At 51.4% G+C, this 17,317-nt stretch overlaps 1 protein-coding gene and 1 long non-coding RNA gene across 6 annotated transcripts in view; one reads left to right on the top strand and one right to left on the bottom strand.

Moving 5' to 3' along the window:
• The window catches only part of ELAVL1 (ELAV like RNA binding protein 1), a 46,533-nt gene extending 39,064 nt beyond the window's left edge, over positions 1 to 7,469 (bottom strand). For 2 of the 5 annotated variants that reach the window (XM_064175357.1, XM_064175360.1), the window contains exon 1: positions 6,838 to 6,944. Coding sequence is in view for 2 of the 5 variants with exons in the window: in XM_064175358.1 (XP_064031428.1) it covers positions 7,171 to 7,197 (27 nt within the window). In the remaining 3 variants the exon portion in view is untranslated. Of the gene's footprint in view, positions 1 to 1,314; positions 1,524 to 6,837; positions 6,945 to 7,170; positions 7,386 to 7,418 lie in introns of those variants that run through there. The other 3 variants (XM_064175361.1, XM_064175358.1, XM_064175359.1) reach the window with 3 other exon arrangements.
• LOC135192324 (uncharacterized) lies at positions 7,073 to 11,496 on the top strand. Its single transcript, XR_010308965.1, has 3 exons — positions 7,073 to 7,166; positions 8,439 to 8,552; positions 11,334 to 11,496. It is a non-coding gene; the product is annotated as an uncharacterized LOC135192324 (long non-coding RNA).
• Positions 11,497 to 17,317: the final 5,821 nt, after the last annotated feature.

The raw sequence follows: 17,317 nt of genomic DNA, 5'->3' as shown, positions 1-17,317 counted from the left end.
AATCTCTAAAGTTCTGTGATTCAGAAACAGAGAGCTAGAATCAATTTATGTGGAGACACATTTTCAGTTTATTGGAAAATCCTTCAAAGGGGAATTTGACAAGATGGAATTCCCATCTCTGACAATGTCTCTTTTGTGCATGTTCTGGGTTCTCTCCTTTATTTGCCGTTGTTATGCCTCTGAGAAAAGGTGATGGGGAAAAACGTTATCAAGTTGACCTCAGGGATATTCTACTTTCTAGATTACTCAGGGCTTTTCAAGGATCTAGCAAGCTCAATATATAAGCTAACAACACAGAAAGCACTGAGAAATTCAAGAGATCCCCAGTCTTGGTCTGTTCTCCAACTGATAATGTGCAGATTTAAGAGATATTTAGCACTGCTTAAACCTTCCTTTCCTTTATAAACAAATACCACAGAATTAGCAAAGGAGCAGGCTGCCCAGGAAGGTTGTGGAGTCCCTCCCTGGAGATATTCAAGACTCACCTGGGTACATTCCTGTGTAATTTGGTACAGGTGATCCTGCTCTGCAAGGGGTCAAACTGGATGACCTTTTGAGGTCCCTTCCAGCCCCTAACATTCTGTCACTCTCACTCCACCGAGTGACTTATTCTCATTCATGCAAAGCAGCTCTCCAGCCCCAGCCCCACTTAAGGGTGCAGATACAGAACTGAGCACTGACACCAGCTGTGCTGAACACAAGATCAAGGCTACCTCAAACTTGTCTCTATCAGAAGCACACAGACTCCACCAGGACACCTGGCCAAAGATAGATGGATGAATGTGTTCACAGAAGCTCCTGGCACCTCTACTCCACCCTGGGAATGGGCACAGCAAGTTTCTCAAACCACAGCAGAACTGAGACTGCTGACAGGTGTTGCCCACTTAGTTTAGCCTTTCTGCCAAGGCAGCACCAGGTGCTTCAGGAGATGCTGTCTCACAGAACCCCTAAACTGATGGAGTCCCTTGTTGGAGACATTACTGGTGAACGAAGAGGGACTCTGCACTGCAGCCTCCAGCACAGTTTTGCTACCCTGAGCAACTCAGGCTTCAGGCTCAAGGCTTTCCTTCTAAATTATCCAGTCCAACCTATCACCCATCCCTACCTGATCAACTAGACCACGGCATTAAAGTGTCAACCTGGTTGATTCTATTCTACTCTATCCCTGGAGGTGTTTAAGAGGAGGCTGGATGAGGCACTTAGTGCCATGGGTTAGTTATTTAAGTGTTGGGTGATGGCTGGGACTTGATCTTGGAGGTCTTTTCCAACCTGCTAATAAATAATAAAAAGTAAACAAAAAATACATTGGCTGACCTCAAGAATCTTCATGGGCTGCTTCAAGCAGAACTTCAGGGCTGTAGAAAGAAGAGATCTCTTGCTTCATCAGCACATGGGTGTTTTTTACTATGCCCCAACCTGCAAATCATGGTTGACTCAGAGGCAAGTAACAAATGTGGCTGTCTTGGACACTGCTTTAGTACTCAACTCTGAGGCTGCAGAGCAGTCTTCCTTAGAGATCACACCTGAAATAGGACAAAAAGGACACTGCTGCTTCAAGAGAGGTGCCAAACCAGTCCACTCAGCTGCAAAAGGCAGATGCAGAGGTGCTGAGATGCCTAAGTTTGAACACATGCTAAAAGCAATGCCACACAAAACAGGGCCCAAAGAAGAGCCTGCAGGAGCTTCTGACCTCCAGTAGGTTCTGTCACAGGAAAACAGTTCTCAAGATTCAACTCAACACTGCCATGCAGGAACCTGCTTTGCATACAGCTGTCAAAACAGGATTGAGAAGTCAGAGTTTAATCAAGACACAGAAGGAGCAGGGAGTGGAGGGAAGAAGAGGTTTTCTCCTCATAAATCACTTCAGGAACAGAACAGATTTCTTCTTGGAAGCAGAGAACCCTCCACAAGGATTCCATGCCTCACAAAAAAGCTTTCCAACACTCCACAGCACAGCTCTCTAACCCAGACCCCCTCTACTTGTTCAGTCTGGAGAAGAGAACACTCTAAGGAGACCTCAGAGCTGCATTTCAGTATCTGAAGGGAACTTACAGGCAGGCTGGGGAGGGACTCTTCAGAAGGGCCTGTGGGGACAGGATGAGGGCAATGGTTTGGAAGTGGAGCAGAGCAGAGTTAGGGTGGACATCAAGAGGAAGTCTGCACAGTGAGGATGAGGAGATACTGGAACAGGCTGCCCAGAGATGTGGTGGAGGCCCCATCCCTAGAGATATTCAAGGTCAAACTTGATGGGCCCTGAGCAACCTGATCTGGCTGGAGATGTTCCTGCTGCCTGCAGGGCGGTTGGACAAGGTGACCTTTGAGGGTCCCTTCCAGCCTGATGCGTTCTGTGATTCTGTAATAACAACATTTACACAGCACCAGGGGAAGCCCCACCAGTTTAACACGAAAGGTTATTCCAGTGTGCATGCTCAGTGCAGCTAAGGCACTTTAAAATCCCCACTCAGAGCTGAGCTCCATGCTGTGAAGCCTTTCAGCAGGTGATTTCCATGTGGACTTGCAGAGGGGCAGGGGATAATGCCTGAGCCTTCCTTATGAATAAAACCAATTCAGATACGAAGAGGCATGTCTGTGTTCCAAAGATGCTCGATGCTGCTTCCACAAAGCAAGTTCACGACCAGAAAAGAAGAATCTTGATCTCACCTCTGGCTGCAGTATTCTCATCTGAATTCCTCTCCTCCAAAGCCAACATTCTAAATCGACCAGGAGAGCTTTCAATCCACATCCAGTCTGATTCATTTGCGTTTGTACTCTCCCCTCTACTCCCCCCAAGAATGAAACCAACTGAGTCTACTGCAAGATAAAAGCCTCTTTAAAATCAGTTTGTTTTCAGACAGGGTGATTCTTTGGTGCTGAAACCTGTGGTAAGCCCCAGCAGCTGCTGGGTTTGCACACCCTGCACAGGCTAAGGTGCAAGCTGTTTGTGAACCAGATTCTTGCTGTTTGTCACCCCAGCAGATTTTCAAAGTTAACAGATCTCATCTTTGTACCGATTTTTTCTTCCACCTTGTGAGCCCAGCATGAAGCCACTCTTCTTTCTCCATAGTCTGCCTAAATTTAAGATTCCAACATTTTTGTCAGTTCTTACAATAAAAACCTCTCTGCACCAGACGTGGCCATTGCTAGAATCTACCACTGCTCCACAGCAAACTTTCTTGCCACACCAAGGAATTCTCGCACAGCATACTTTAAGCTTCCTTTTTTAATGTTTTTATTCCACTGGGCATAAACTTAAGTTTCCAATGCACTAACAAATCCCAAGGGTCAGAATTCTAATATCTTAATAGGATCATTTTACACAGTTTAACAATTTTGCCTAGAAAGCTTTTAAGTGCTTCTTAGTTGTTTTTCGTCCTGGCATCACCAACGTAAAGGTTTTTGTCAATGCTCATTAAGAGCCAGAAGGATTTGAGGTCAAAAAAGAAGCTGCATTCTTCAGAGGAATGACCTAATTTTACTATCAGTAACTACTGAATTCAGAGTAGCAAAATTAATCATAACCGGGATGCTGTCAAAAATCAGACACAGACTGGCCATTATTCTGCTGCTTAAAGAGCAAGGGGAGGGCCAGGGCCTCCCAACATCATCTCTGCTCGATGTTATGAGCAAGGGCAACTGCAAACCATGCAGCTAAGACACTTAACATCTGCAGCTAGATCTGAGATCTCCCCATCTTAGCAGGCCAACAGTTAGCCCTGACAGTGAGCAGAGCTCTGTAGCCTGCTCTGAGATTCATAGCAGCACCTCCCTCCCTTGCTCCATTCCTGGGTCAGACATGCTGACAGACAACACAAGGTCTTATGCAGAGAGCACACAGCTGGACAACAGTCTGCAGCTGAGACTATCTTGCCTTCTGCATTGGTGTTTTAAATGGACATGTCCAGGAAAAGCAGTTATTGGAAAAAAAAACCCAGAAGTTATTATCTTCCATGCTCTGGACAGAATCAACTGCCTCTGGAAAGCTTTTCACCTACAAAGTACCATTTGGGCGCAACGAGCTGCGCTTTGCTGAACAACTCCCCTGCTACGCACTGGGCACTTGGCAGTAGATGAGAAGTGGACACAGAACACTGTACTCCAGACACACCCTGACAGCTCCTGTCCCAAACATCGATGCTGCCTTTGACTAGCAGCCGGTGCTTCCACGGGACAGCAAAGCAAGTGAAGTAACAGAAGGAGGAGACAACACCCAACTCCTTCACCAGCACAAAACCAGCAGCTGGAAATCCATCTCTGAAAGCTTGATGAGACATCACAACCTGCTACACTCCTAGGACCTACGGAAGCACGCCATGGAAGCAGCGGGTGAGAGGAACATTGTGCTTCATACTTACTATGCCACTGACACTAATGTCTAACCCCCTCCAAACAGCAAACCCAGGCACATGCAGAACATCTCTGCCGTTTCCATACAGCTCACTTCCACCCTATGCCTCCCCTCCCGCCAAGAAAAAACCAAAACAACTCAGAATCTCTTCCTGCATCCATCACCTCCAAGTGACAAGACTGTATACCCCCATGACTCAAGGAGGCCAGCAGTTTGAAGCATGCCCACCTCACAGACTACACCTGGAAAAGGAGTGCCTGATCGATTTTCCAGAGGAAGATGAAATTTAACACTTTCCCTTTGCTCAGCTAAGTCAATCTCCCTAAATGCTTGAATTGGCAGGAATTTCCTGCATCTGCCTTCCAGGCTTTTCCTAAAGTACATGGAAGTGCAAAAAGCATTGCTCTTGAAACACCTTTCTGAAGGCTGCAAATAAAGTAAGCTTGAGTTTTGTTACAAAAACTCTACTACCTTCACAGGTAGCTTATCCACAAGACATGTAGTCAGGACATCTGACAAGGTTTCACTGTAATCAGCTCACAGAGGACTAATAACAAGAGAGATACCAAAGCTTCAGGAAAACAAGCAGGCTGGCAACAGAGCTTAAAGGAATAAATCCTGAAGGTAAAACGACACCTCTGTGACATGGCAAGACAAGGAGAGCTCTTTTCCAGGAAGAAAAAAAGTGACAGAACATGCAAGAACCAGAAAACACAATAGTTTAATTGGGAGCAGAGAGCACATTTCATGGTAGCACTAACCACTGGCCACACCGTTAAGTTCAGAACTGTGCGAGCCACACTCTTCACATTTCCACTTAGCCTGTGCTCACTGCAACTGTCCTGCAAGCCTCGCACTCTGTAAGACAACTCACATGGGCACGCAGTAAACCAACCTTTATCTGGCCCTGCACGTCGCAGGTAAACAACAAAGGCTATAAACTCACTATACAATGTGAAACCCTTCCAGCTTAAGGTGTTCCTGCTCAGGTTTCAGTAAAGCCAAGGGGAAAGCCTGCTGCAAGCACAGGTCACAGTTCCACAACTCAGGCCTGATAAACACTTTGAATCATGACACCACATTTGCATCATTATACAAATACAGTTACACTGCTCCAGAACAAAGCTAGGGCAGTCGTGGAGCAACGCACCATGCTGCAGGGACCTCCAAGCTCAGAAATCTAGACTTTATTATTTACCACACAACATAATTCAAGAGGCAACAGAAATTTAAGAAATCCTACTGATCATGTGGGTTTGACAAAGCCTGCAGACACTGTGCACTGCCCCAGTTTTGAAGAGAGATACACGAGTCAGAGAACTCTGTTCACACAGATCTCAAACGAAACACGGTTAAAACATGAGCGCTGGGAAGCAGAAAAGGGGTAAGAGCCGAGTGATGGGAGCAGTCACCACCCTCAATCAGGGTCCAGAAGGAAAAGGAAAAATCAACAGAAACACAGAAATCACAAAAACCCCAAATATTAACATCAAATTTTAGTAGGTGAAACAATCCATAGCCTGCCCATTTCTTTAATTTTCCAGAAACGCCTCATGAAGTGAATCGCAGGATCCCAGCACAAGTCCCTCATGCAATAAAACACACTTCTCAAAAAGTCTCATCCAAGTCTCTGCCCAATAGCAATACTGCTCCACCACCCAGCATCACGGAACATGGTAGCCAGCACACACTTCCAGACAGCTCCTGCACCAGAGCCCTTTCTCCGAGCCACTTCTACCCACGTTCTCCGCACCTAAACTCCTACCCAATGGCCCCTAACGCGTTCTTGCCTCCTCCAATCACCAAAAACCGGTAAGCGCTTTACTTTGAAAAGCCTCCCACAAGTACTAACAATAGTGGGTTGATACTTTAGCCATGATTTCTTCCGGCCAAAAGCACTCAGCACAGCATTAGCGAAGCCAGTTCCAGCCAGGCCCAAACTAGAATGTTTATTATCACGTATCGACCACATTCGGAAGTCCTCCCACAAGTACTGCAAATAACAGACAGGCACCAGTCCTACCGAAGGCGAAAGATTTAAAAGCTACATCCCTATAGACAACGGCAAACAAACATAAAGACAGAAGCAGGACGGCTGCAAGATGAGACATGGACTTGGGCAGTGCATCCGCCCCCTGGGCCGGCCCCCTCGGCGGCGGCCCCATGCAGCGAGCCCCACGGCCTACTCGCCTACGACCGCCAAGGCCCCGAGCCCCTCCTCCACCGCCCATGCCCCATCCACCTCTGCCAGGCTCCCGCAGCCCCTCAGGCCGCAGGCCGGCCCGTAGGCCGCGGCCCGCCCGCCCGCCCCGGGCCCGCGCTCCCCCACCACGGCCCCTCCCCCCGCAGGCCCCGGCTCTTCCCCGGCAGGCCCAGGCCTCGGCCGCGCTGGTGCGGCCCTCGCCGTCCCGCTCCTCCCGGCTCCAGCCTGCGCGGGAGGCAGCAGCGGCTGCGCGGCGGGCGCTCGGGAGCCCGCGGCGGCCCCGGCTCACCTGCGGCCGGCTCGGCAGGGCCCTGCAGCGGGAGGCTAACGGCTCCGCAGCGCACAACAAGCCGCTCGCAGCGCCACCGGCCACGCCCCCGCCCCGCCCGCCGAGCCCCATTGGTTGCTGCGCACACGTGCCCCACGTCCCATTGGCTCGGCGATCTGTCCGTCAAACACCGGCCGGGGGCGGCCTCTGGCGGCGCGCCGGGGGGAGGGGCGCTGCGCGTGTGGCGCCGGCCCCAGGCCCTGCGCGGCCGCGGGCGGCTGTGGCCGGCGGAGAGGCTGCGGGGGAGAGGAGCTCGGCGCTGCTGCCGCGGAGGCGGAGGGCGCAGGAAGGTACCGTGACAGGCCGCGTGACCCGAGCCATCCCCGCGGACGTCTCCGAGCTTCAGAAAAGGCCAGGAGCCGGTCCCCAGCCAGCCTCGGCCTCTCCGCCTGGCTCGCTGCAAGCGGGAAGGACCCAGGAGGCAAACGGGGGTCTCGTCTGTGCGCGAGGCCTTCCCCACTGCCTCGCAGCAGGGGGAACGCGAGTTCTGCCCTGCAACTGAGACCTGAGCCCCCAGGCTCTGGGGTGTTTGTGGTCAGCACCTTGCCGTTATCTGGAGCCCTCCCACTCCATGGGTGTTAAGTGCCAGCTGTAGCTCAGGCAATTCAGGGAGCCCCTCTGGGCAGGGATACAAAGGAATGCAGGTGGTTAAGAGATTAAATAGTTCCCGTGTAAATGAGCTGTAAGTGGTGAGCGGCAGGAGCAGCAGTGGTGGTCAGTGTATCTCCACATTCAGAGAAATACTGCTGCTGGTCATTAGCTTCTTGGTAGCCAAGGGGGCATCCCTTTATAGCCAAGCCTATTTCCACTGCATGAGGAGCCTGTGGATGTAAGATTCCACTGTTCTGCACAAATACCATTTTTTGTCACTAGCAGAGCACTCTGCAGTAACTGCTGTGGTACAAAGTAGCGCCTTAAGCGTGTGACATGCTTGTAAGCTTACAAGTCTAAATGCTGTGTACCTGTGAAGGTGCTCAACTTAGAATAGAATCATAGAATCAACCAGATTGGAAGAGACCTCCAAGCTCAGCCAGTCCAACCTAGCACCCAGCCCTATCCAATCAATCAGACCATGGCACTAAGTGCCCCAGCCAGGCTTTGCTTCAACACCTCCAGGCACTGCGACTCCACCACCTCCCTGGGCAGCCCATTCTCCAATGCCAATCACTCTCTCTGCCAACAACTTCCTCCTAACGTCCAGCTTGAACCTGCCCTGGCACAACTTCAGACTGTGTCCCCATGTTCTGTTGCTGGTTGCCTGGGAGAAGAGACCAACCGCACCTGGTACAACCTCCCTTCAGGTAGTTGCAGACAGCAATGAGGTCACAAACTTTGCCCAAAACTTCAGAATACTGCTGCATTAGAATGTGTGATGCCATTTTTCATTCACAGACCCCTCAAATGATGGGGTTTACTTAGCTGAGTAACAGAACTCAAACTCAAATTAATGTAGCTCTCTCTGGGCTGGAAGAGCAGAGAGATCACACCAGAAGGACAGGAACTTGCAGTACAGCAGCAGAACCACGCATAAGAGGATGCATCTTTGCCTTTTTCCTGCACAGGTGTGGACATCCTCTGTACCTAGTAACAATTACACTGGACACATGGAAAATTACGCAGTGAAAATGCAAATACCTTTACCTGTCTTGACGTGGCTTCTGGCAATACCTTGCCCTGTAAGTTCCCAACACTGTTGCACTGATGTGATCTGCTCAGAAGCTGGTTTTAGAACACCCTTGAAGTGTTCTCACCATTAGGTAGAGGCTCCTGGTCTTTTACATGTTATGCCCAGGAATAGCCCAGCCTTTGCCACAGTCTGAAGGGCACAGCAACAAAGAAAATGTAATGGTCAGCATCATGACATGAAGAGTCTCTTGAGGTTAATGTTTAAAGACATTTAAAACACTGCCATTTTCTTGCTGGTTTTTTTTTTTTTTTCTTGATCACAGCTTTCAGTGCCAGATGGGGAATCCTCACATGTAAACTCCAAGCCTGACAGGTCTGGAAACATCCTTTAAGGCCTTATAAGACATTAAAGATGTTTGTGCATCTGTTATTTGCTTGTGTGCCAGCCACAATATCACAATTTTGTCATTTACATAAGTGGCAGTTTTCTGTTACAGCAACTTTTATACATTTCCTTGTCTCATTCAAGTTTTAATTAACGATCTCATTCTTGAGCCCAAGGTGGACCTCAGATCTCCAAAAGCTGAGGCCATGGCCGTAAGACAGCACTACACAGAGCTCTGTGGCACATTTGCAGTTCCATTTGTCACTGTAAGCTCTATGTTATTTTGAACTGTGTTGGCAATTAGAAGATACTCTCCCATTAGACTGCATGTCACTTTTGCAGTAGTAGTCTCACTTTGCTGAAACATATTAATTGTGTGCTGCAGGCCAACATGAAACACATCAGTCATAGAATCATAGAGTGGTTTAGGTTGGATCTCAAAGATCATCCAGTTCCAACCCCCTGCCATAGGCAGGGAGAGAGACTGTGACAATCTAGCAGTGGGAAGCTAGGTCTGGTGTCTTAGGATGAGGCAGCATCAATGACATCAGGATCTTCCCAGGTGTGTTCAACTGTGCTCTTGCATCAGGTGTGTTGAAACACGAAGGGGGCTACAAGAAAGCCAGGGAGTGACTTTTTAGGATGTCAAGTACCAATAAGAATTAATCCAAGCTAGAGGAAGGGAGAATTAGATGGTTTTAGAAAGATGCTTTCCAGGATAGGGGTGATGAGACACTGGAACAGGTTGCCCAGTTTAAGGCCAGGCTCTGGGCAACCTCATTAGTGGGAAGTGTCCCTGCCCATGGCAGGGGCGTTGGAACTAGATGAACCCTGGGGTCTCTTCCAACCCTGACAATTCTGTGCCTTTGGGTGAATTAAAGCTCCCTGTGACCAGGGTGTGGCTGGAAGCCGTTTGTCAGAGTGGTCTCCTCGGGTGGCAGGAACGCGAGCAGTACATTCCGGGCATGGGCGCCGGAAGGACAAATGGTTCCAAGTGGCCGCGAATAAACCTCAGCTAGAAACTTACGGTTACAAAACGAGAGGGACTGTTGCAGAGCTTTGCAGCAGCACAGTGCAGCGCAGGGGCAGGGAGGCTTCAGGAGCCACCCGGAGCTCGGTGCGCTCCTGTCTGAGAGCAGCGAGCGGCTGCGGCCACCCCCGGGCGCGCCACCTGCCAGCAGGCAGCGTCAGGCTCTTCGCCAGGCTCCGGACCGCAGCTCGAGTAACTAATTTCCCTGGGTTTATGTCGTTTCCGTCGTTATTAAATCTATTACTTCCATGGCACCGCTCTACGTTTCCCGAGGCTGCGGCGGGAGGAGCTCCCCCGACTCGCCTAAGATGGCGGCCGGCGGCGGCGCAGCGCTGCGGGGCAGGGAGCGGCGGGGCCGGGGCGGAGCTGGCCTGGTCCCGCCCGCAGAGGGATGCCCGCAGAGGGATGCCCGCAGAGGGATGCCCGCAGAGGGATGCTCGCAGAGGGATGCCCGCAGAGGGATGCTCGCTGCGCACCGCCGAGAGAGCCGTGGCCGGCCCGGGCTGACATCGAGCTGGCAGGACACGTAGCCTGCCCGTCCTGCCCAGTACCTGCGCTCTGCCTCGCTGCCCCGCATGGCCCCGGGGCTGGAGCCGCGCTGCAGCTGCTCAGCGCCTGGGCAGGTTATGCTGCTCTGCTACCGGACCCGGCCCTGCGCAGTATCTTCACTGATGATCTGGAACAGGGATTGAGTCCAGCATCAGTCAGTTTGCAGATGACACCAAGCTAGGAGCAGCTGTGGAGCTGTTGGAAGGTAGCAGAGCGCTGCAGAGGCACCTGGCCAGGCTGGATGGGTGGGCAGAGGCCAATGGATGAGACTGAACAAGGTCAAGTGCAGGGTTCTGCACTTTGGCCACAACAACCCCAAGCAGCACTACAGGCTGGGGCCTGCCCTTCAGGGAGCTGCAGAGAGCAATGAGGTCTCCCTCAGACTCCTCTCCTCCAGCCTGACCCCCTCCCCCCAGCTCCCTCATTCCCTCCTCACCCCAAGCTGCTCCAGGCCCTTCTCTGCACAGGCTCCAGCCCCTCAGTGTCCTTCTTGCAGTGAGGGGCCCAGAGCTGAACACAGCACTCGAGGTGTAGCCTCAGCAGTGCTGAGCACAGGTGATGGGCACCTCCTGTCCCTGCTGCCCACCCTATGTCTGACCCAAGCCAGGATGCCATTGGCTTTCTTGGCCACCTGGGCATTGCTGGCTCATGTTCAGTGCCTGCCAACCAACACCCCCAGGTCCCTCTCCAATTTGCAGCTTCTCCACCACACCTGCCCAGGCCTGCAGCTGCCCATGGGGTTGTTGTGAGTCAGGGGGAGGACCTAGGACTTGGCCTTGTTAAGGTTCGTGTCGTTAGCCTTGGCCCATCAGTCTGACGTGTCCAGGTCCCACTGCAAAGCCTGTTTGCCTCCTCCTTGTGCTGCAGGACAATCACCTCCACTGACGTCTTCTGAAGGAGAACTTCTCTGGCCTTTCTCAGGCAGCAGTGGAAATGGCTGTGCCGAGCTGTGAGCCTCTTCAGTCAACAGCAGACTTGCTTCCTGGTGAAGATGTTGATTCAAGTTTCTGTGCCCTAATCTTTAATTAAACCAGCCATGCTCACTTGTTTCAGACAGATGTGTGTAAGTCTTAATTCAATTTAAGTTTGCAGTTATTAGAAGCTGTTATTTAAGCTGTTTTTTCTCTTTCTTTCATTCTCCTTTTCCTTGATGTATTCATGAATCATAGAATCAGCCAGATTGGAAGAGAGCTCCAAGCTCATCCAGCCCAACCTAGCACCCAGCCCTGTCCAATCAACCAGACCATGGCACTAAGTGCCCCAGCCAGGCTTTGCTTCAACACCTCCAGCCACAGCCACTCCACCTCCCTGGGCAGCCCATTCCAATGCCAATCACTCTCTCTGACAACAACTTCCTCCTAACATCCAGCCTGAACCTGCCCTGGCACAACTTGAGGCTGTGTCTCCTTGTTCTGTTGCTGGTTGCCTGTCAGAAGAGCCCAACCCCACCTGGCTACAGCCTCCCTTCAGGCAGCTGCAGGCAGCAATGAGCTCTGCCCTCAGCCTCCTCTTCTGCAGGCTGCACCCCCCCGGCTCCCTCAGCCTCTCCTCACAGGGCTGTGCTCCAGGCCCCTCCCCAGCCTTCCTGCCCTTCTCTGGGCACCTTCCAGCACCTCAACATCTCTCTTGAATTGAGGAGCCCAGAACTGGACACAGCACTCAAGGTGTTTTTATTAAAAGACCTCCAAGAAGATCCAGTCCAACCCTGGACCCAACACTGAAAGGTCAACACCAAACCATGTCCCCAAGCACCAGCTCCACAGGCTGCTTGAACACCCCTAGGGCTGGCAACTCTTGCACTGCCCTGGACAGCCTGTTCCAGTGTTTGAGGCCCTTCTAGTGCAGAAATATTTCCTGAGATCCAGCCTGAACCCCCCCGGGGGAGCTTGGAACCATTTCCTCTGGTCCTGTCCTTTGCCACCAAGGAGCACAGGCTGCCCCCTCCTTGTTCCAACCTCCCTTCAGGGAGCTGCAGAGAGCAGTGAGATGTTACTAGATGTGAAGTGTCTTCATGCTCCAGGGATGTATTTCAAAACTCTAAGAGAGACTTTGTGCAGTCTCCTCATTGCTAAAATGCACATTTACTGCACAAGCATCACTCATTCCCCACACCAGGGCTTCATGGAGGAAGGTTGACTATACCTACAAATGTCTGGAGCATCCAAGCCCTGCTGAGTAAATTGAGTCTGAACAGAGCAGTGATGTTTGGAGAAAGATGGATCATCCAGTTGGATCAGAGTCCAATCTGAAAAGGAGAGTGTAATTGCTGGGCTGAGCACAGCACTTTGCTGCAGACCATGAAGCAACAGGGAATCTTGAGCTGGTTTTATCCCCAGATGTGTGGAGTTCTGCATTTTCAAGTGAAGTGCCTTAGATGATCCTGCACCCTGATGCAGCACAAAATGAAGCGCAAGATCTGTCCTCAGGCATTGTCTGTCAGTCACAACTGATCCTGGTGCCAGCCGATGTCTGGCTGAGTGTCTGATGCTTGTTTGGGCTTTCTTCCCGCTTGCAACAGGACATTCTGTACATGTGTACATGCTGAGCACCTGCCTGAACAGCTGCCGTGGCTCAGGCTGTTTGCTCACACAGATCCAAGGCATTTGCAGCTTTTAAAGGGTTGGACTTCAGAAATTCCAGCCCTCTAGTCCCAAGTGTCTTGGGTGTCAAAACCATCAGGAGATCCATGTCATTGTCTTAGTAGTGACAACCCAAGCCCTGTCTTCCAAAAACCCACCCAAGAGCAGTTTAGAGATGCCAAAAAGTTCTGGAGTCAAAACTGGCCTGGGGAAAATTAGCACCCAGTTGAAGTGAGGCACATCAACTATCATGGTTGCATGTGAGCACCCGGGCAGGTATGGCTGAAGCCAATCCAGAATGGCCCCAGGCACCCCAAGCATGACCTTCAGATGATACCATCCCATCCCTGTGATGATAGTGAAAGCTTTCAGCACACTCCTGCTGATTTTGCTGTAGTATGAGAGCACTGAAGCTGTTTCACATGACTTGGGAACTCGTCCTGGCACTGTGGTCTACTGCATTCCACCATCACCTTTCGTGTTGTAGGCAGAGTGCAGCAGCAGGTGTAGGTGTTCTGCTGCCTGTGTGACATGGTGTGGCTGTCATGGTGGTGAATGATCTGTGTTGATAGTCCAGGCAAAGGTTATCTAAATATATTGTTGTTAATCTGGGAAAACAACCAACCAAAACCCACACAAAACAACAACCCACACAAACCAGACCAACCAACTAAAACCCACACAAAACAACAACCCACACAAACCAGACCAACCAACCAAAACCCACACAAAACAACAACCCACACAAACCAGACCAACCAACCAAAACCCACACAAAACAACAACCCACACAAACCAGACCAACCAACCAAAACCCACACAAAACAACAACCCACACAAAACAACCGACGAAAATCCATACAGACCAGACCAACCGGCCAGACAAACCCCACACAAAACAACGACCCACACAAACCAAACCAACCAACCAACAAAAACACCCACAACAACAAAAAACCCAAGCAAAAATCCTACCACATCTGCTCTGAAAATACCTACAGAATGCCCAGGCTGTAGGTGCTCTGTTGGGAATACTGTCTGCAACAAGGAGATATTAACAATCAGTTTAGAACGTTCAGAAAGTTGCCAAAGAAGTAAGCCCCAAGCAGCTTCTCCCCACTATAAAGACGGCAGGGCAGATCCCAGAAAGCCTAGGGGAGAGCAGCCAAGCAGCCGCATTTGCTCACGAAGCCTGAGTGTGAGAGCGGACAAATTCTTGTCCCGGAATCGGCAGAACTGCAACTACAGTGCCGATGTGGAGGCACCAAACGAGCAGCGCCGCGAGCCCCTATACCTACGAGGGCGCTGCAGGTCTGCAGCGAAGCTGCGCTCCAGCTGACAACAGCCTGGCTGCCCGCAGCAGTGAACGGCGGCTCGGCGGCAGCTGGCTCCGGGCTGCGAGCAGGCTGTGGGCACAGGACCCGCGGAGGAGAATCGCGCGGGGCCACTTCATTCACATTCAACCATCTCCCCCACGCCCCCCAGACAAATGCGGCCCAGGGCGGTAAATATTGCGCGGGAACTGCGCAGCCTATCACACTACAGCGCGGGAAACTGCTGTGGCCTGGGTGAATTCCACGTGCGGGCACCAGCCCGCAGCGGCAGCAAGGTGCGTGGCTGTCTGGGTCACCACTGGCTGTGTCACCGCTGGCTGTGTCGCAGCTGTTGTGTCTCAGCTGTCTGTGTCACCGCTGTCTATGTCACTGCGGTCTGTCTCTCAGCTGTCTGCGTCTCATCTGTCTGTGTCGCAGCTGTTGTGTCGCAGCTGTCTGTGTCTCAGCTGTCTGTGTCGCTGCTGTGTCTCCGCTGTCTGTGTCGCAGCTGTTGTGTCTCAGCTGTCTGTCACAGCTGTCTGTGTCTCAGCTGTCTGTGTCTCAGCTGTCTGTGTCTCCGCTGTCTGTGTCTCAGCTGTCTGTGTCTCAGCTGTCTGTGTCTCAGCTGTCTGTGTCGCAGCTGTTGTGTCTCAGCTCTCTGTGTCTCAGCTCTGTGTCTCAGCTGTCTGTGTCTCAGCTGTCTGTGTCTCAGCTGTCTGTCACAGCTGTCTGTGTCTCAGCTGTCTGTGTTGCAGCTGTCTGTGTCCCAGCTGTCTGTGTCTCAGCTGTTGTGTCTCAGCTCTCTGTGTCGCAGCTGTTGTGTCTCAGCTCTCTGTGTCTCAGCTCTGTGTCTCAGCTCTCTGTGTCTCAGCTGTCTGTCACAGCTGTCTGTGTCTCAGCCACCTGTGTCGCAGCTGTCTGTGTCGCAGCTGTTGTGTCTCAGCTGTCTGTCACAGCTGTCTGTGTCTCAGCTGTCTGTCGCAGCTGTCTGTGTCTCAGCTGTTGTGTTGCAGCTGTCTGTGTCTCAGCTGTCTGTGTCTCAGCTGTCTGTGTCTCAGCTGTTGTGTTGCAGCTGTCTGTGTCTCAGCTGTCTGTGTCTCAGCTGTCTGTCACAGCTGTCTGTGTCTCAGCTGTTGTGTCTCAGCTGTCTGTGTCTCAGCTGTCTGTCACAGTTGTCTGTGTCTCGGCCGCCTGTGTCACAGCTGTCTGTGTCGCAGCTGTTGTGTCTCAGCTGTCTGTGTCTCAGCTGTCTGCGTCTCAGCTGTCTGTGTCGCAGCTGTCTGTCTCAGCTGTCTGTCGCAGCTGTCTGTGTCTCAGCTGTCTGTGTCTCAGCTGTCTGTGTCTCAGCTGTCTGTGTCGCAGCTGTCTGTGTCGCAGCTGTCTGTGTCTCAGCTGTTGTGTCTCAGCTGTCTGTCACAGCTGTCTGTGTCTCAGCCACCCGTGTCGCAGCTGTCTGTGTTGCAGCTGTTGTGTCTCAGCTGTGTCGCAGCTGTCTATGTTGCGCTGCCGTCTGTGTCGTGCCACTCTGCTCCCTGTGAGGGGCAGGGGGGAAGCAGCATGGGGGTTGCAGGCTTGTAGGCAGAGTTCCGCAGCAGGTGTGGGTGTTCTGCTTCCTGTGTGGTGCAGGGAGAGACCCACCACAGTTTGCACTGCGTCAGCAGGAAGCTTCTGAGAAAAAGTAATTCTTGTGACAGTCATGGAATGGATTGGGTTGGAAGGGACCTTCAAGATCATCCAATTCCAACCCCTCTGCCATGGGCAGAGACACCTCCACCAGTCCAGGCTGCTCAAGGCCTCATCCAGCCTGGCTTTGAATGCCTCCAGGGAGGGGGCATCCACAGCCTCCATGTGAAGTGTGTGCCAGTGTCTCCACACCCTCACTGTAAAGAATTTCTTCTGAATGTCCAGTGCTGATCTGCTGCTCTCATCTCAAACCATTGCCCCTTGTCCTGTCACCACAGACCATTGGAGAAAGAGGGTTCCCTGTACAGTTCTGCAGCTCCTGGTCTAAAGCTGCCTCTAAGTCTCTTGTGCAAGGCTGCTGGATGTGGTCTGAAGCCCAACTTGCTCTGTCTGAGGTTGATCGCTTCACTTGTCCCAGCACTTCTCCATCCAGGATATTGTTCTGCTCCTGCTTGTCTTGGGAGCTGATTCACATCCTTACAGGATCCTAGCATGGTTCGGGCTGGAAGGTGATACTTTAGGATCTTCCTGACATCAGTAAAAAGTACTTTTCTCTCCTCTTCAAGGGTGAAGCTTGTGCTTTTGATGTTTGCTAGTTCACTGCCTCTGATACTCAAAAATTGCTTTTAAGAAGAGTCCTGTGTTGAAAGGAAAAAAAGAAAAGAATAAAAGGGGAAGAAGCCAATGTGACTAAATAATTTCTCTTCTGTGCAAGTCACAAGGTGTTCATTCACCTCTGCATTACTTTATTCATTCAAACTGTTCACCTGCTCTCTAGAAGGTATCTGCACTACAGTTTGACTTTGTTTCATAGAATCCTAGAATGGCCCAGGTTGGGAGGGACCTCAGAGATCATCTACTCCAACCTCACTGCCATGGGTGGGGACATCTCTCAGCTAGACTCAACTTCTCAAGGCCTCATCCAGCCTGGCCTTCAAGGAAGGAAGGCATCCACAACCTCTCTGGGCAGCCTATTCCAGAGTCTCACCACCCTCACCCCGAAGAACTTATTTCTCAGCTCCAGTCTAACTCTGCTCTCCCTCAGCTTCAAACCATTCCATCTTGTCCTGAAGAGCTGAACCTGATAGCACACTGAAGCCAAGGCTCCAGATCCAGCTTTCTTTGTGAGTGACAAAATCCTGCTCCTGGTTAGGCTGGGAGCCTGTTAGGTTTTTAAGACTCATGGTACAATGCTTTTGAGTTTATAAAGTTCTGAGTGTACAAATTCTTCACTGTCTCTTTGAAGTCTCTTTCCACAGTGTGGCAGTTTTTGCTT

The sequence above is a fragment of the Pogoniulus pusillus genome, chromosome 41 (assembly GCF_015220805.1).
Source record: "Pogoniulus pusillus isolate bPogPus1 chromosome 41, bPogPus1.pri, whole genome shotgun sequence".
In the NCBI taxonomy this organism is placed as follows: Eukaryota; Metazoa; Chordata; class Aves; order Piciformes; family Lybiidae; genus Pogoniulus; species Pogoniulus pusillus.
Note: the sequence above shows the minus strand (reverse complement) of the source record. Positions and strands in the feature narration are given on the sequence as shown.